The sequence below is a fragment of the Dicentrarchus labrax genome, unplaced genomic scaffold (assembly GCF_905237075.1).
Source record: "Dicentrarchus labrax unplaced genomic scaffold, dlabrax2021, whole genome shotgun sequence".
NCBI lineage: Eukaryota > Metazoa > Chordata > Actinopteri > Moronidae > Dicentrarchus > Dicentrarchus labrax.
Genome location: NW_026136714.1, coordinates 18987370 through 19006137, shown reverse-complemented (window position 1 = coordinate 19006137; position 18768 = coordinate 18987370). Strand labels below are relative to the sequence as shown.

At 39.2% G+C, this 18768-nt stretch overlaps 2 protein-coding genes across 4 annotated transcripts in view; both read right to left on the bottom strand.

Moving 5' to 3' along the window:
* The window catches only part of dapk1 (death-associated protein kinase 1), a 73320-nt gene extending 68693 nt beyond the window's left edge, over positions 1-4627 (bottom strand). The window contains exons 1-2 of the mRNA XM_051423013.1: positions 4466-4627; positions 3556-3766 (exon numbers count right to left, since the gene is read on the bottom strand). Of these exons, the coding sequence (XP_051278973.1) occupies positions 3556-3659 (104 nt within the window). The 5' untranslated portion in view covers positions 3660-3766; positions 4466-4627. The remainder of the gene's footprint in view (positions 1-3555; positions 3767-4465) is intronic.
* Positions 4628-8651: 4024 nt separating this feature from the next.
* Positions 8652-18768, bottom strand: part of LOC127376692 (phospholipid-transporting ATPase ID) — a 38325-nt gene continuing 28208 nt past the window's right edge. For all 3 annotated transcript variants that reach the window (XM_051423808.1, XM_051423810.1, XM_051423809.1), the window contains 12 exons: positions 18642-18757; positions 17309-17473; positions 17057-17168; positions 16133-16238; positions 15876-16017; positions 15392-15575; positions 14917-15140; positions 14032-14115; positions 13626-13871; positions 13354-13492; positions 12558-12688; positions 8652-12175 (listed from right to left, as the gene is read on the bottom strand). In XM_051423808.1, the coding sequence (XP_051279768.1) occupies positions 11846-12175; positions 12558-12688; positions 13354-13492; positions 13626-13871; positions 14032-14115; positions 14917-15140; positions 15392-15575; positions 15876-16017; positions 16133-16238; positions 17057-17168; positions 17309-17473; positions 18642-18757 (1979 nt within the window). In that variant the 3' untranslated portion in view covers positions 8652-11845. The remainder of the gene's footprint in view (positions 12176-12557; positions 12689-13353; positions 13493-13625; positions 13872-14031; positions 14116-14916; positions 15141-15391; positions 15576-15875; positions 16018-16132; positions 16239-17056; positions 17169-17308; positions 17474-18641; positions 18758-18768) is intronic.

Genomic DNA, 18768 nt, shown 5'->3' with positions numbered 1-18768 from the left:
GAGGTAATACTAAGTGATTGCATGTTCTAGTCAGACCGTTATAAAGGTTTGCTGATATTCTAGACTGATAATGACCTCGTATGAAAGATCAGATACCAGCCAGTCGATGTTGTCTGCTGCTGATGTGATGGGGGTTTCTTTTCTGTTAACAGCAATGGAAAAATTCTCTAGATTATAAAGGCTGTACAGTGTCCCAGATTTCCTCCACCCCCAAACAACAGGATCAAGTCATCTGAGAGTTGCTTGGCCACATTAGAATTTAATTAGTATGGGTTTCAGTTTAGTGTTTTTCTGTCAAATTATGGTTATAAAGATGTTTTTTTAAAGCATTCATGGCAATAACATTCTCAGATAAACAATATATATATGGATATATTAGGGAGGCAACTAATTATTATTTTTGTTGTTGATTAATTTGCTGAGTATTTTCTCAAAAAATCCCAACACATCGTCGCCACTGTGAGACCCTTAAAACACTTAAACATTTCAACGATGCTTCTCCCTTCACTTAGCCATCCCTTTGAGGAGGTATCAAATAGGAGATCCTTTGAGATGCCAGTAGCTGTAATGTCTTCAGCAATTCCCCCGCTGATCTCAGGCATGAAGTGAGAATTTTCTGCCAATCTGTGAGGCAATTAGAGAGATCAGCCGAGCACAGACGTGGCCAGGGCTTGACTTATTAAAGGAAAGGGTTTGAGACGAGACCAGCATCAGTGGGCAATTTCTATCAGGAGACCTTTAAAACACTGCTGGGATACAGACTAACTGGCCATTTTTTGCACACAGTTCAAAATGGAAAACTTGACGACTGATGGATTTGCCTAGGGTTATCACATTTTCTTCACTGCGGCTCTGCAGGTAGCAACTTGATGCATCACATGGAGGCTCGACAGATAACCTGCTGTGACTCCAGCAGAGCTCTAAATGACAATTTGTTCTTCACTAATAATTCCAGTTACCTGAGTCTGTACCTGTATGTGTAGGGTTGGTAAAAATCTAGCTAGTTATCCCATATGTATACAAACTGCACTGACATGGCTGAGAAAGACCGTTCCAGGTCATACAGTGATTAAATCAAGTCTTATAGTAAAGGCTTTAAAGGCTTTAGCAGGTGATTCCAGTGGCTAGATAATTTTTTTCAGACTGCACACCCTAAAATGAGCACTACACATTTCCTCTGGCTGACTGAATTCTGCAGCTGCATTGCTTCTTCCACACTCCCCTCTTCATTATACCGCTTGCATGTTCACTGTGGATAGATACTAATGAAGGTTAGATGCTTGGCTGCACCAGCCTTCGGGTCTGCCATGCATATACACCAAAGCAGGCAGTGTTGGTGTCAGTGGAAGGATAAAATCCCTGCTTGGGTGATTTTCCATTTTCCCATTTTGCCAAACCGTATGGGCCTCATTCCGATTCCAACCAGAGTCGGGCCTGGTGTACAGTTAGATCAAAAGCCTCTCTGTCTTTGAGCAGGCAAAGAATTGCAGCGCAGGTCATGCTGCTGTAATCTAGCCAATGAATAGACAGACTCACCAGTTTTTCATCATAAACTAACTCTGGCTTATCCAAAGTTCATCTAAGTTAAAACATGGGGAAAAAATTTTGTAAACACAGCACGGCATTCAGAGTCATTGGGCCTCATACAAGAAAGTTTTTCTTATTTTTATATCAAACATTTTCTGTATGTGAGGGTTGCAAGTATGAGTGACACCAGTCAGATTCAGAAAACGGTCTTAACTGCACAAAACTGCCATAAATTTCTCATTTCAACTCGATCAATAAGACATGATCTTGACACAACAAATTCAGCAGTGTCTGCAGCAGCATTAGAGGACCATCAACAAACTGAAAATAGGCATAAAGTTTCAACTTTTTGACATTAGAGCATAGCCATACTGTAAAGGAAATAAAGAAGGAACAGTCTACCTAAGAGAAAATTCTAAGCACAAGAAAAAGTACAAACAAGTTCACTTAAATCACTCGTGCATGCCACTTATGAGAAAATGCATTTGTATGAGGTTGGCACTGGGCCCAGTGTCTAGCTGTAGGTTTTAGCCAATGTAAAATGCAATAAATAATCTGTGTGTCTCCCACGATCAGATGATTTATTTATGCTCATGAGTATCACATGTATTAATAAAGGCGGACTGATACTGCATAGCAGGTGTACTTGTATCTATAGAGTTAAAGTAGGCTTCATTCCTTTCTCCATATTAAGATGTATCTTTGAGCCATGTATAATTCTTATGTCTCATAAAGAAATTAAATTTCCATGGGTGCCTTTAATACTGCAGTGAGGTGTTTAACAAGAAAAAGCATGCGTTTACCATATTTAAACACTCCAAATGTTGAAGAATTTGTGATGATCACGCTACGATGATCGACAACCCAATCTAAAATCTTTACTCCCCTAATCAAACCGCAATAGAGAAAGGATCCCGGTGTTGGAACAACAATCAAATGAGACTATCACACTCACATAGTCATCTCTTTACCTCGAGCCAGAAATTCAATCCCATTACACAAAGCTCCCCAATCGTCTCTATTACCAAAGTAGCATAGTGAAGCAGCTAGAGCAACTTCAGCTCTCCCCTACAGTGCTGGAAGGTGAGCGCTAAAAGGAGCCCTGGAGAGCAGAAAACACATGGCTGATTATTACCAATACAGAGTACATGTGTCCCTTTGATAACCAGAAACTCACAAAATCCATTGTCCATGTTTTAGATCATGTTTTTTGTCACCTGAGAAGGTGTCTGCAATCTACTGTGGGGATAAACGCACACTTACTTGTTATTTCTACCATTGCTATTATGTAATGTAGTTTTTGATCAAAGCAGCAGTAAAGTTAAGCGGTGTCTTACACTGGGGTTTCATATTTAACAGCACAGCAAATCAGGGATGTCACTCACTCTCCAGCCTTAATGTGATCACCCTGCTGTCATTTAAACAACTTTCCAGACAAAAAACAACCCCAAGAACCAAAATTGTATTGTCTACATTCAACCTCTTCATCCCCATTGTGAAGCAGTCACCTCTTGACCAAACACAGTCATGATGAAGTGAAACCAGGCTGTGACACGATGTAAATCCTCTCCCCTGTAAAGACACCGTCAGCCCCCTCCTGCAATAAATCTCCAGCTACAGTAACAGACGCTAACCTCTTCATCACTGACAACAATGCATTATGGACTGCATTAATCAAAGCCTATCAGATGCACTCACAGTGGGGGGATGTATGTCCTGCAGACTACTCACAAGCATAGTATGGGTGCATGCTTGCTTGAATAAGAGAGTGCATTAGTGTTTGTGTTTATGGACTAAACCCATCTGTATGCAGAGTTGTGGGTGCAGCATGGCAGACATACATACATTTAAGACTAACATATGAACACTGTGGATAGATGGGTTAAAATGCTGCACCTAAATGTGAAGATCATCTAAATGTACAAATTAAAATAAAGTATCTTCCCACCCTCCTTCTCACACCTCTACCACGGAAAGAGGAAGTTCATACGCATTAGGAATGAAGGATTGGATCTCAGTCAAACTTACCTCCCTAGCTCGTCTCCAATCTCATAAAATTCCTCAACATTTTCCTGGTTGAAAACAGTCATGTTGTCCAGGCACTTCCTCCCTTTTCCCCCGACCACAGGCATGTCCTCCGAAAACGGCACACCGGGGCTCTTCACAGCGGCACCATCCCTACCAGCAGCCTCCGGTCTGGGCAGGGTTACAGCCAACAATCCTCCAGCTCATGTTAGAGCTTCCAAGTGGAGATAAAGAAAATTAAACCATTAGACCTGACTGTGTGAAAACCTGACTGCGGTTGTTGGGAGAAAGGTGGGCGTTCAGTCAACAAAAGGAGACCACACTGACTGAGCAACGAACCTGCACCTCCAGGGCGACGTCACGACTCCTGGAGTCCCCCCCCCCACTCCACTATCTCTGCTCATGTATCCGGACACGCGTTTGAATTACTGGGCTTATAACAGCTGCCAGTGTGTTTGTTTTTTAAAGATAATAGTAATATAACCATTAACCATGTCACCGCCGGCTGGTTAGGAATACAAATAAACCCCAGTGAAAGCTTGGTGTAGCCATGGGAAACACGCTAGCCTACTCCTCCTCCTCCTCCTCCTTTCAGTCCAGCAAGAAAAATGACTGCTGAGTGGTCATATCGCGAGCCTATCTTCTTTAAATAAAAGGACCTGAGGTTCACCCGGACAGGTGTTTGAACCCACTTTGACTCCGTATTAAAAAGTCACACCCCTACCTGTAAAACCTCATTTAAAAGCCAAACCGTTAAGCTTTCTTGCTCCATGAATTAAAAGCCCTGACTCGCCCCAGTATATTCCTCTGCAGTATGAAATATTCACAGTCGTGAACATTAACGTGTTCACTGCATCTCTGTTGCTCCTTAAAACTGAGACAAATTGTATGAATACACTGTAAAGTATCTTACAGTCTGCCGGTGCGGGTCCCGCTGCCAACTGTAGCCGAGATTTCATGCGTTTTGTGGGAGCCTGTGACCCCGGTTTGACTCACGGAAGACAAAATGCTGGCTTGAACGGGAGAAATCAACGTTAACAATGTAAGGCAGTCTGGTCCTGCTGCTGCGTTCAGGTTATATGGGAATTTGGGGAATAAACGTCAGAGCGACTTGACTCGGGTAGAGGAAGCGGCTCGGATAGATTACGTTTAATCGTATACTAAACAAATTGAAACACTTGTGTCCTTCCATATTAAAACTGTCGTCTGTTTGTCTTCAGAAATGTTAGCAAAACGGTCGTTTTAAGAGAGGAAGCGTAAATTACCGTATCTGTGCGTGCAGTAAATGCCACACCGGTGTGTGTCTGTTGGAGGAGCTGCTGTGCTCGCAGGAGGGCAGCAAAGCTTTCACTTTTATTGTAATCACAGTTCAGCAGAGGATTTGTGTGTAATGTGTGTAACAGACGTGTTTTTGGCATTAAAATGTTAATTGTAATGCATTTGTTTATTTAATTTTTTTAGAAAGATCATATCCTCAAAGCAAAACTGTCTAATTAAGCCAATTTGTTTGCTTTTTTAAAACATTAAAACGTAGTAGTATTATTAATAATAGTATTCTAAGGCAAGTTTAGGGAATGCACATGCTTGAATCACTCTGAACACCCAATAATCAAATCCCAGTTGTATGACATATTCATTCCCATCACCACAAATTAAAGAATCACACCAATGTTTATCAAATATTTGTATTGCTTAGATTGCTTATTTTCTATCCATTGGTTCATGAACATAACTTGACTTGACTGTGACAATGATATGATGACAAACAACACAACAGAGAGTGAAGGGACAATGAGACTAAAAGCAGGAAAGAAAACCAGTCTAAGTAAAGATATAATACATTATGAAATGTAAAAAACCTGTTAGATCAATAAAATTACAAGATATTTAAATACAAAGTATCTATTTTGTTGATAAAACTCCTTTGAAGAGATTATGTTTGCATTCAACATTAAACAGACATTTGCCACAATAGAGACACAATAATCTTTTCAATAACTGATTTTAGATTTGTTTTATCATAGGCTTTCTAACATCAGAGTAATACAAAAGGCAACTTTACTTTTAAACTAAACTTTAAAACGGTAAAGGGGGCATCTAGTTTTAAAGTCTCCAAATAAGGCTCCAGGTTTCTCTTTCTGGGACTAAACATGATGATAGTTTGGTGGAGAAACAAATCAATATCATCCCCATGGTCTCAGAGCGTGAGAATAAACGATTCACAGATAAACCATCAATCCATTTATCTATTGCGCCATTTTTCTTCAAGGGCTGCAGGGGGCTGGAGCCTATCCCAGCATGCACTGGGGAAAAAAGCAGGTTGGTCAATTTACTGAGAAACACATTTTACAAATTAGAGCAGGAGGCCCCTGCTGATCCTCCACTCTCTGAGACTCATTATGACTTTGATTTGTATTGTACATGCTCAGTCAAGGTGAAGTGTAAAATGGTGCAACCATCATATCTGATCTGGTCTGCTCCCCTTCAGATGGCGCATTGTAAAGATATGAGATCTATGGTGGCTAGAGCTGCAGCTATACTTACTTTGATCACTGATTATTCTGTCAATTATTTATGAGATCATTTAGTCTGTAAAATATCCCAAAATTTAGGAGAGACTATGGTGACTGCAACACTCGCAAAATACACAAAAGGCCTTATCTACAGTCAGCGATTTGTCCATTCTGGGCTACCATAGAAACATGGCAGTTCAACATGGCAGACTCCAAGGAAGGTGACTAGCTGCTCATTCTAATGACAAAAACACATTGATTCCTATATCCAGGTGATTATACACTAATGAAAACACAATTATGAATATTATCTTCCATTTCTGCCAATAGAACTGTTACACACTGCACCTTTAATCTACGATGTGTCGTCTTTTATAAGCTCTTCATTTGCTTCGTATGTAAAACCTTGATGTGTAAAGTGAACTGTTGTGGAGTGAAAAGTACAATACTCTCCTTTGAAATGTTGTGAAGCACATACAGTGCAACGGAGACCTTCACACCTTGAAATGACATAACTGTTTTAATTCCAATATTAGTGTCAGTTTAAGGGAGTAAGCACACTCTGCTCTTAAGGGGCTGTGGTGTTGACATTCACACAGAGCTTTTAGCTTTTAGGGTTGGAATAATTTGTCCATCTGCTTTAGTGGAGGAGCTGAACTACATCACTTTGCACTTAGTAAAGAAATCAGCAAAACTCACTCCCACCAGCTGAAGAGGAGGCAAATGAAATGTTTTCTGCTTTCTTTTTGGCCATATATTGGATGTGTTGGTCGGTCCACCATTTGGTCCAGAGTGAAATATGTCAACAACTATTTGATGCAGTGGCATGATATTTTATACAGAGCTTCATGGTTCCCAGAGGACACACTGTGCCTCTTCCTCTAGCTCCACCAGGATGTCAAAGTTTTCCAACTTCCTGTGAAATATCTCAGCTACAATATTAGATGGATTGCAGAAAATTTGGTGCATAAAATAATGGCTCTAGATGAACTGAATAGCTTTGGTGATCTTCTTCCCTGTCTCATCCATATATACTCAGTCAATGGTCCCTTCCCTATCACTTGTCATGATTTCTCTTTGTGCTTTTGTAAATAAACTTGGCTTGAAAACTCTATATATCCTACATAATATCCATTTAATGAATGCATACACAATTATAGATTGATGTGAGTTGCAATGTGTTGGTCCCTGTCTTAAAATGTACAAGATAGTCTAACAACAACATGAAGCTACACCTTTGCACAAGATCTCTTTTCATTCTAACTTTCTTTATGGTCACACTCTTTTGGTCCTCAGATTGAGCATAGTCAGAGCTTTCTAGTTATATATGATGCTCATTTTCAGTCACAACATAATAAACAACCTCTACCACTGTAAGTGTCATGACCAGCACAGCATAATCTCATAAATCATATTGTAGTACGCACTGCACATATTACTGCTTGTGTATGTAAATAATAAATGGGACATGTACTGTTTGAACTATAATACATCTCCACAGTTGCTGTGTTCCGACACAATGAGATTCTTTCAGTATTACACAATAAGTGGAAACATCAGGCTGGTGTTATGTGGTTTGGCACTGATGTTAATGCTGTGGTGTAAAGGATTATCACACCATCTGCTGGTGATGAGCTGCACACATGTAAAACAGCATTTATCAGCAGCATCTCGCTCTGCATTTTATTAGACAAAGATTATGCTTTATAAATAAACATCATAGCTGCTAATGTATACAATGTAAAGTACAGTATTTAATCTTCTGTCCTTTTTGTACAGGACTGATCTTACCTCATCTTGCAAACTGCTATTAAATAAAGTCTAAATTCATATTTAATTACTTTCTTTTTACTTTAGTAGCTCTCTATATGATACATTTATCTAAGAACAAATATGGCCTAGCAATATTACTTCACATTTGTTCCTCTTTCCAACTGCTAGAGTAAACACATGGATGGGTTATGAGAAAATGGAGACCTGTGTCCTGATACTTGAAAGATTGAAGAGATATACAGCAGCTTCTCACTTTACACCTGTTTATTTAGCAACATTTCGCAGGTTAACCATAAACCGTGAAGTGCTGCTCGACTTTCATTTTAGCTTATTTATACTGCAGATAAAGAGAGGTTAAATTCTTGTCCACAGCTTCATTCACCAGTGGGTTCACACTGACACTCTCTTTACAGACACCACACAAAGTAACTCTGTATAAAATGTTATAGAGATCTATGAAAGGAAACCCATGGTGCAGGTTACATTTTTTAAAAGCAGAGCTATTATGCTGCAGTATAAAGCACATTCAGATAGCTTTTACTAAGTCCAATGTAGTCCTGTGCAGTCTCTGGCCTACTGAGCTTTTGTGGGGAAAATATGGCTTGTGGAGGTACCAAATAGGTATTAATACATTTACAGCATTACTGAAATATAAATATGCCACTGGAGCTCCATAAATCACCAACATTGTTTAAAAATGCCTCAGTGTTAATGCCACCAGATATTTATCAAACCCAGAAAAAAACTCAAATTGATATTTTTTGTTTTAGAGAATTGCACATTGTGAATGAGGAAATGCACAGATGAGACATATTGATCTTTTAGATCTTTTTATTTCAGTAAAAATGTTTTAAAGTACAAAGTTATACAAAATGTATATCATCAGGAAGAGAAGTGATAAGAATCACTAGATTTCTTTTGTCATATTTGAGATATAGTTATCAAAAATCCCTTATGTTGTTTCAGTTTCAGTCTTCATGATATAATATTAGTAATATACTGATAAATATCCAAAGTATTCATTATGGCTATTTTGGGCAGTACCACAGAAATGCTAGAAAAAGACTTGCAATACATGAGTGGACAGTGCATTTTCAATTAATTTATTCTAACACTGCAGACCGACTCTGCTGAATGTGATATTGGGGCTAACTTCACAAATTTTGCAACAGGAGCTCAAGTTCTGTGATCTGTGTGTAAGCAGTCCTCGGAAATTGCTTTTGTCAAATGGGCCCCAGTACAATAAAACTGATAACATCGGACAAAAAACAGGACTAGCTACCAGACCATTTCTTAAAACAGTGAAAAGACAGAATGAAACAAGATTAATAAAAAAAAGATTCAACAAAAGCAAACATTTTACAAACAAGCAAATAATGTTTCTTCTGTATATTCAAACCTTGAAATATTTCCATTAAGAACACCTTACTGCTGTCAGTGGTGCAAACCAGCTTCACCACACTGACCTCCAGCATCAGATTTGGTTTGATGAGCAACAGTTATAACGGACAAAGCTTTGAAAAAATCTTTGGTTCACCAGCAGGGTTAGGGGTTACTACATTCAATTCAACAACCGACTGACTCACACTGTGATAACAGATATTGAGATACAAACACTACAGTTGCTTAAACAAGTTTATGACATCAAAGGCATCCATCAGCTGTCTCATTGGTTCGAATTCAGCTGTGGATGAAATGTTTATGAATCTTTGTGCAATCATGAAAACAATTCCATTTGGACTATTCTTTAAAGCTTCACACACCATAATAAATTAAGATTGATCCCACAGACCTCAGGGTGTACTGAACCAACACACATGACTGTCATTATTGTGTTGCATGATAGGAATTTCCTTTTTTTTTTTTTCTAAATATAACTATTACTATTACATCAGGTCATATTTTCAGTAAGCTGATTCAACATTCAAAGAGAAAGACAAATGACAGCTAAAATACATGGTATTTTGAATTTGTTCTTTTTAATTTGTAGAAATACTGCTAACCACTAAGTTGATTGTCAAACATACAATAGTGAGCTTGTTGCTAAATACAAGATTTTGAAATAGTTACTAAGCATGATTTTTTATATTATTAAAACTGAATTTAAAATGAGGTACAACACCATTAAGTTTATTATTACCCAATTAAAAGCCCATGGGAATTGCCTAAGCAGTGTTCTTTAGGCCCTGTTGGCACTAAAATGCGATCCGTCTGCTCCGACTAAAAACTGCACATGAACTGGCTATTCAAGAACACATGGACACACGTGAATCCACCTGGGTTTCTTAATGGATTAAAATATCACCCAGTTAACTTTGTAGTGTGTTTACTGTACGACAAACCTCCCAGACACAGGTAGATGTGGTTGATTTTCCTATAGAAAACAATTTTGAATTCTGTATTCAAGATTAGTTCTTACACAGCCGGTGCAGTTCATCTCTCTCTTGCTGCTTAATGAGGTCAAATGTGCATTTTTCCTTTTTGTTAGTTTCAGGTGCAAACAAACTGAAACGTTGTTTTGGGAGATGCTAAAACTGGTTTGAATTGGTCACTCAAAGTGCATTTAAGACATATTCAGGTGCACGTATTGAGCTACAATCCATCCAAACTGGATCAAGACATGATCTGGCTATATGCATGTACAATACAGTCGGCTTAAACTGGGCCCCTGACTCTCAGTTGCTATAACTGGAAAACAACCTAAAGTAAAACCCGAAACATTTTAGGCCGTGATCCTATAAAGCTGCACTATAGAAGATTTGGTACCACTATCTAATGAGACATTCTTTATAAATCGTTCATTAGTCATAACTAATGGCGTTATAAATAGTTGATGGATAGACAAATCAGGAATAAGCCATTAGAAAGAACAATGTTTGGCTTGCCAGGTATTGAAAAGACAAAGAGTGTGTGAACCTAAGAAGGATAAGTGGGTATAGATGGTGGATGGATAGATGTCTTGTCACTGGTGCTTTAAGTGATCACACAGGAAGACTAATCCATAGAACAGGTTGAACACTTACAAAGCTGAAGAGCTTCAAACCAAAATTCCTTTATTAAGAATGTATTAGCTTTTATTGTACTTATTTTATCTATTAGCTATTTTCTTTGTGTGGTACTACTATCTCGTTTCAATAATCAATAATTCATTATTTTCTAACCAATATTACTTTCAACTTTGAAAAGTATAAAGTATGTCTCGTTACATAGTAGTACTGAAAATTGTAATTTTAATGTCCCTCTCCTTTTTTGTAAATTTAAACATACTATAAAAAAGTCCAACAAAAGGCCAACAATGCTGATGCTGCAAAAAAATATTTTTTTTGCTGTATCTTCTCTTCCCCAGAACCACTGAGAAGATGTTTGTTGGCAGCTGACACGTGACGCTGCCAAAGTGCTAACAACTTGTACAGCTTTTGAGATAGGAAAATAAAATGCTTTGAAAAGACACTTAAAGTACAAAATAAAAATATTCTCAAGCAAAATGGCTTTGTTGGTTATATCCTCTGTACAAAGCTCTGCTGTGCATCTCCCAGAGGTTAGACAATCTGGGTAGTCTGTAAACATGGCGACACTTTGTCCTTCTGTGGTAGTCCTATGAATGACCCTGTTACTGTTTCTAGAGTCAGAAAGATTTAATTTGTCAAACCTTTTATTTCTTGGCTCTGCATGAGGCATGTTTAACATGAACACTCACAATTTAAGGAAAGTGATCTGTATACCCATCAGAAGTGACTACACATTTAGCTGTAGTTCCCTTTGATAAACTAATACAAAATAAAATGCTTGGAGCAAAAGTCATGTACTTTTCAAACCTCGTCTTGGATGATTGGGCAGACGGATCATGAAAAATCTTTGACGTGAGGTTCTCTGGAAAGCATGAACAAGTGTGTCATGGTAACAAAAGGTCAAATGGGAGCTTTAAACACTTCTGACTGCCAGTGGGATACAGCTGTCCAGTTGGCATTATTCTATCTCCCAGATCTTCTCCAAACACCATCCTACTGTCAGAGGGCAGGATCTCTGATAGTCCTGTACATCTGCAGTGATGTCACCTCCACATCTGGGACCTTGGCATTCTGGGGGCGTCCTGTCGGACTGTATCCAGCCGATCGTCCCATGGGACTGAAGCCTGTGGTGGTGCGACCCACATGACTGAAACCTGAAGAACGCGACACAGCGGGACGCCGTAGGAACCGTCCCGATGTAACCAGGTCCCCGTAGCCCTGCGCATGTGAGAAGGCGTAGCCTGAACGACGGGAACTGGTGCGGCGAATGCGAGTGCGTCGAGGTGGAGGGGAAGGTGTTGCTTTGGCCTGTCTTACCTTGAACATCACCTGAAAGTTTGGGCAGATAGTGACAAAGTTAAAATGTTGGATAGAGGCACACTTATGCAAACATTTACGCTGGGATTCATTTGGTGAGCTGCCGTGTCAACAAGAAACCAGATGTTTGTCTATCCTAAACCTACTGTACTGAGTCAGACTTTTCCTGAAATCAAACCAAAGAATTGTGATTGCTTAGGTGATGTAGGGCAAATATCTTCACAGAAAGCTAGTACCACCCGAAATACAGAAAAACAAAAGAGTCACACTGAAGTGGGGGATTGAAAAATCCAATGTCTAAAAAGAGAGGCGTGAGCTTTAAAAGCAATTGATGTATTACAAGTACAGCTGTAGCAAGCATGCATAGTAAAGTGTAAAATAGTTCCATCTGTACCTTGTCATTGATGGTGGGACAGAGCTGAATCAACAGGAAGCGGTAGGTAACCACAGGAAGGACACACAGGATGGAGGTGAGGAGGATTGTCAGCCAAATATTTGGCTGGTTCAGAGAGTTTCGGGCTGTTCCTGGACAAACACACATATACACAAGTTTGTATTTATACACATGTCAGGATCTTCTATTGACTAAAATCATATATGCACGGCACTGAAGATGGGCCTGAGTCAGTTCTGTTAGAGGAGACAAGTTTTATCAGTGGTGAGTGACTATACTTTAAGTGGAATTGAATTTTGTGTGTTCTGTAAAATGTCAAACTGCGGTTGAAGTGTACTCATCGTGTTCATATGAGCACACAGAGTGTAAATAAAACACAGTCAGTACAGTCTGACCAAGCATTCAGTAACAACTTTCAGTACCTGACAGCTTTCTATGCTCTGTGGTAGAGAAACAATTTGGTTGGTAAGAATGAGACTATCCAAAAAAGGTGTTGTTAGCCTATTGCACACACTACAGTGATCCTAGTTGAATGCAGTTTTGGTATTTGGTTTAGTTATAAACCAGATATTTTGCCAGTGCAAACAGCACTCAATTCATAGACTGTATTTGGCAGTATAATTCAACTCATTTGAATTATACTGGCACCTTTATCCTACCTATAACCTTGTATAAAAGAATGAACAAAGCTTTTCTTCTGATCAGACATGATGCAACCAATATGAATGTGGAAATGTACACAGAATTTGAATGAACTGCAGCCACCTGCCCAGTGCTGCGTGTGTTCACCACTCACCTATGAAAGGGAAGGCTGACGGCAACATGAGAAACATGCCGTTACTGTACATGGTGAATGTGACAGCAAAGTACATGGCTAGACTTCCCAACACAAAGAAAGTGTTCACTGCCGTCCAGTAAGACATCTCCAACCCCAACTATGGACACAGAGAGAAAATACATTTAAAAAAAAAAAAATGAATATGATGTAAATGAAAATGAATAAATATCTCTCTTTTTATTCAAACAAAAGACAAGATTATCCAAATAGAAAAGGATGCTGGAGGATACCTGGATGGTGACAGCAAACAGCAGACATGTCTGGGTGAGGAGGGCGAAGGACTGGTAGTCGGCGACGTCCTTCCCGTCGTCCCTAACAGTGTCGCAAATGGCTGCGTAGGGGATGAAGAAGAGCACCAGGGAGCTGTAGCTGCTGTGGAGGGCACACTTAAAGAAGGCCTTCTTGCTGAAATACAGGTTGAGTTGACCAGGGACGTAGAGCTGAGGGTGCTGGAAACTCCACACGTCATTCACATCCTGACCAGCAGGGAGAGACAAAGACATGAGGTCTGTGTGAGTGTTGATATTTTCTGTTCTGTCAGCTTAAACACGCTGAGCTCTATTCTTTGTATAAAAAAAGATCTTCGTTCTCTGGCACAAACACACATAAATACATACACATACATCACTTAGTTACCTGATCAAACAGACTCATTCCCAGTACTGGTAGCGCTGTGTACACCAGATTGTATAGTGTTATGAACCACTCATCATACACCGTCTGAAAAGCAAAGTCAAAAACAGTTCATCTTTTAATCAACCACAACCCTAATTCTCAAATAAAATACAATACATTCTGATGATTTTCACTTTACTCTGGCAGATATAGTCGAATGGCTGTGGCTCAGGTGGTAGAACGGGTCATCCACTAATCAGAAGGTTCAGAGGTTCGATCCCAGCTCCTCCTGCTCCATTTCAAAATGTCTTTGAGCAAGATACTGAACCCCAAATTGCTCCTGATGCTGTGCATCGGTGTATGAACAATTTTTTTAATTTAAAAAATATTTGTTATTATTATTATAGTTATTTTCTTTTAACTTTTTGAATTTCAAAAACAATACACCTCTATTTGTAACAGTATTGCTCTTTAAAAAAGATTTCTATATATTATTCCCTCACTTTGTGAAAGAAACAGGTGCATCAGGTTTTGATTTATTTATGTGCAATAAATGCTTTTAATTCTAATACATTATAAACTGCCTCTTGATTCCACACCCAATTTATTTTTCTTATTCTGAATTATGTACACAACACAACACCTTTAATGTCTTCTTGAGTGTTTTTAGGTGTGTATATTTAGTGCTTTATGTTTGTGTTTTTAAGTTGCCTTGCAGCAAAAATAATTTCCTCTTGTGGGACAATAAAGATCTTTATTGAACTGAACTAAAGCCAATTTGTAACCTGGTTCCAGAATAGGTGTCTTGAGGTGCTCAGCCAGTCGGAGCTAATGGGAACACCATCTTCCCGTGGCGCAATCAAAGAAACTGTGACAAATGTGACAACTCTTTCTTCATGCTCTCACCTGTGCAGAGAAGCCGCAGAAGAAGGCGTACCAGAAGTGGACGAAGGTGAAGGTGAAGTTCTTGTAGAAGAAGTAGCGCAGGAACTTGCACATGCGCAGGTAGGACCAGCGTCCGTGCACCAGCAGGAGGCGCTGTAGGAAGCGGAACTGGGCAAAAGAGTAGTCGCTTGACAGCACAGCCTGCATACCCTCCTGACCTGAGATACCCACACCTATATGGGCCGCTGGGTAGACAAAGAGAGGAAGCAGAAATGGTCAGTATTAGTTCTCCAAACTTATTGTTTTGTTACCATCCTCACATTTGAAGACCCTGAAAGCGGATGTTTGCCACTCTTGTTAGAAAAATGTCTGGAACAATTAACACTATCATCCACACTTTTTTAGTTCTTAATCCTCCAATACAGATTTCCTACGTGGAATGAAAAACATATTAATTTTTAACCACCCATAAAGCTGTCTGTCGCCCCACTGATACCTTTGATCATGCTGACATCGTTGGCTCCATCTCCTATGGCCAGTGTGACTGCCTGCTTGTACTTCTTGACGAGCTCGACCACCTGAGCTTTCTGCAGAGGAGTGACCCTGCAGCAGATCACTGCCTTACACATACACGCCGTCTTCAGGAACTCCAGCTCCATGCTGCACTCGAGGGCGTACGCCTGAGGGGCCATATTATTATTATTAATAATAATAATAATAATAATAATAATAATAAGTTATGATTCTTAACAAAACAAATTGAAATTAAGGCATTAATGATACCTCCATAAGATCAATTTGACAAAGGTTGGGTTACTTTTGTACACTTGATCATGACTGACTAACAAATCTGATGGACTTCCATAAAGGAATGTTCCATATTTTGGATATTTAATGTGTTTTTTATGCAATATCAAAATATCACTTTAAGTAATACCCAAGACAAGTGCATTGTTATTATAAAACGTATTATGACGTACCAGGCTGTGACCGTTGATAACCAGGCCGTATTCTCCATTTGCCACCTCGTCTGTGATCACTTTCGGACTTACACCCGGAGTCTGTTCTGGCAGGAACACCGAATCCTCCACTGTGTCTTGTTTCATGGAGGTCCGTGCATTTCTGCTCCACAAGAAAATAAAAAATGGATGAAGGCGTACAAAAATAATCATGCATAATCAGCTTGTTCCTCATGTTCAGTCTAAACTGTAATTGCTTTTGGAAAACTTCCTCTGACCTCAGTTCCTGTCTGACATCCTCAGGAGAGTTGCCCGAGATGATGAAGATGTCGTTCATCTCCTCCCTGAGTAAGTTGCATGAGTATCCAATGTTTTCTGCAGTTTCTGCAACACAAATAATCCACATCAGTAAGCAGACAGTACCTTTGACCTTTGGTCATTTTGTCAATTTCAAACAGGCCAAGGTGGAATAGGCCACAAGTATAGCAGTGGAACATTTGAACCATTTGGGGTGCTGTGGTCGGATTTAAAGGGTTTCTAAGATATCATTTCAAGCTTTCAACAAATGCTTAATGGCCAAATGGATGCTGTGTTTTGAGGAGGAACTAAACTTGGGACTGGACATTGGTAAGAAGTCAGATGCAAGACAAAAGAGCAGTCAGACAAAACACACTTATGAGGAAGAGAAACAAAGGCAAATAGTAAACAAATTACAGACGCTTTCTCGTTCAACTGTGACCTGACCTAACAAAGTTGTGTGCACACAGTGTTCCTCTATATTCGGGGATTATTAATAACTTTATGTTTTACCGCTAAGTAAAGTGTTTTACATAATCAGATTGACTGTTAAATTGTTTGCTTGTCCGCCCCATTACAATTTTTTAACTAGATAAGTTAATGGAGAACCAATTCTCATTTACAGTGACGACCTTGGAAAGCGATAGCAGTCGATATAAGCAACACATATGAATGATCCCTTTGTTGTATTGATCTCACCCTGTTTCCATATCTCAGCAATTACTTTCACAACACAAAATTCAGACCCAAGTTATAATAATTTAGTCTGATAATTAATTGAAATACAAAACTACTATAAATACTGAATTATCACACAAGACAAACATTTCTCAGACTTGTTTCCATGATCCCTCCATCAAGAAAACATATAAAATGTGTTGTAAATTAAATTCTATGTTATATACCTTGCTTGTCACCAGTCAAAACCCAGATTTTAATGTCGGCTTTGGACAGCTGCTCAATAGTCTGAGGAACTCCGTCTTGTAACTTGTCTTCTATGGCTGTTGCTCCAAGCAGCTGGACAGACACATTTAGACACATAATCAACATGTCGCGTATTTGACAAATATTGAAATGACAAAAAATCCAGTTTTGGTTTTACAGAATTAACTGTACTGAGAAGTGAGTTATTTTTCTTTGCTTGTTTTTTTCCCTACCAACAGATCCTTCTCTATCTCCTCGTACAGCTGGTCCAGTTTGCTTTCTCGGTCGTCCAGATCGGTGCTGGCCTCGTGGTGGCGCTGCTGCCACTGGTTGAAATACTCCTCATCCAGATCCTTATAGGCCAAAGCCAGAGTCCTTAGACCCTCCCCTGCAAACTCCTGCAGATCAGCAAGGACATACTTATATGGATGAACGCTGCACATACACATATACACACATATAAATACACCAAACACATCCTGGAAGAACCAACGCACACACAAGCTGATGATAGTTGAAGCTATAGATAATGTGCCCGGCTGTGTAAATGTTGCAATCTAGGCAATAAACTCCAAGAGGAGTGAAGGCAAACAGACAACCAGGAGATAATCAGTTGTTTCTCTTTTCCACAACATGAACTGAACAGAAAAGGAACAAAAATAAAGTGAGATGAGAGGAGAGGGAATAGACGGATAAAAAACAGCATGAGAATTCAGAAGAGAAGGAGAAAGGAAGGGCATGACATGATAGATAGTGCAAACTAGTTTTGCCTGTGCATCTAGAGCCAGATACATATTATTCCTCTGTTCCACAGAGCTCTTTTGTTGTCCATTTAGCCTCAATGTTGCACTTGGTGATATTTCATAAACTATATAACGTGTTTTTAAAGATTTATTTATTCAGTAGGAATCAATGTGTGTGTCACAAACTTCCAGGGTAGGAAAGTCAGAAAGGGCTGCGAGACGGACTAATGCATTGTTGGTTTTGGTCTCATTATGGGATTTGTTGATAAGAAAAATATGGAATTCTTACAGCTTTATAAACAAGAGCTATCACACACATAACCCACATTTGCATTGGCTTCAAATATAGTTGATTTTAAGGTTTTACTCATTACTTTGAAAACACTCCACGGTCAAGTTAAACAATTAATTTGTGAGCTTTCGTACCAATTTGGATTCTTCTATCTTCTATCTCTATCTTCTATCTTAAAATGTATTTTTATTAACTTTAGTATTATAACTAATTAAGTTTTCTTTCTTCTTTCTTTGAAATTCAAAAATGCTACACAAATTAAGGGTTCATAATTATCATAGTTATAAAGTCCAAACATTATTTATGCTTCCAGGGCAGCCAGAGGCTTTTTCAACTTTATTTTCACAGCTGGATGGAGTGCATGCGCATTAGGATGAACTTTGTATACCTAAACGCACAAACACACTTGACACACGATGACTGATCCAACACACAGGCATGCAGAGACAAACACCAGGCAAAAATGCAGAAAAAGCCTAAGAAAGATTCAGATAAAGTTTAAGAATCAAATATCACCGATATATTACTGACATTGAGGTGCTCTGTAGTGACGTCCATCAGCTTGCTGCAGGACTGATGCAACCTCTCATAGACGATTGTGTCTGCGCCTTTACAGTAGAGAGAGAGCTTCCCCTCTGGACTCCGAACTGTATAAACA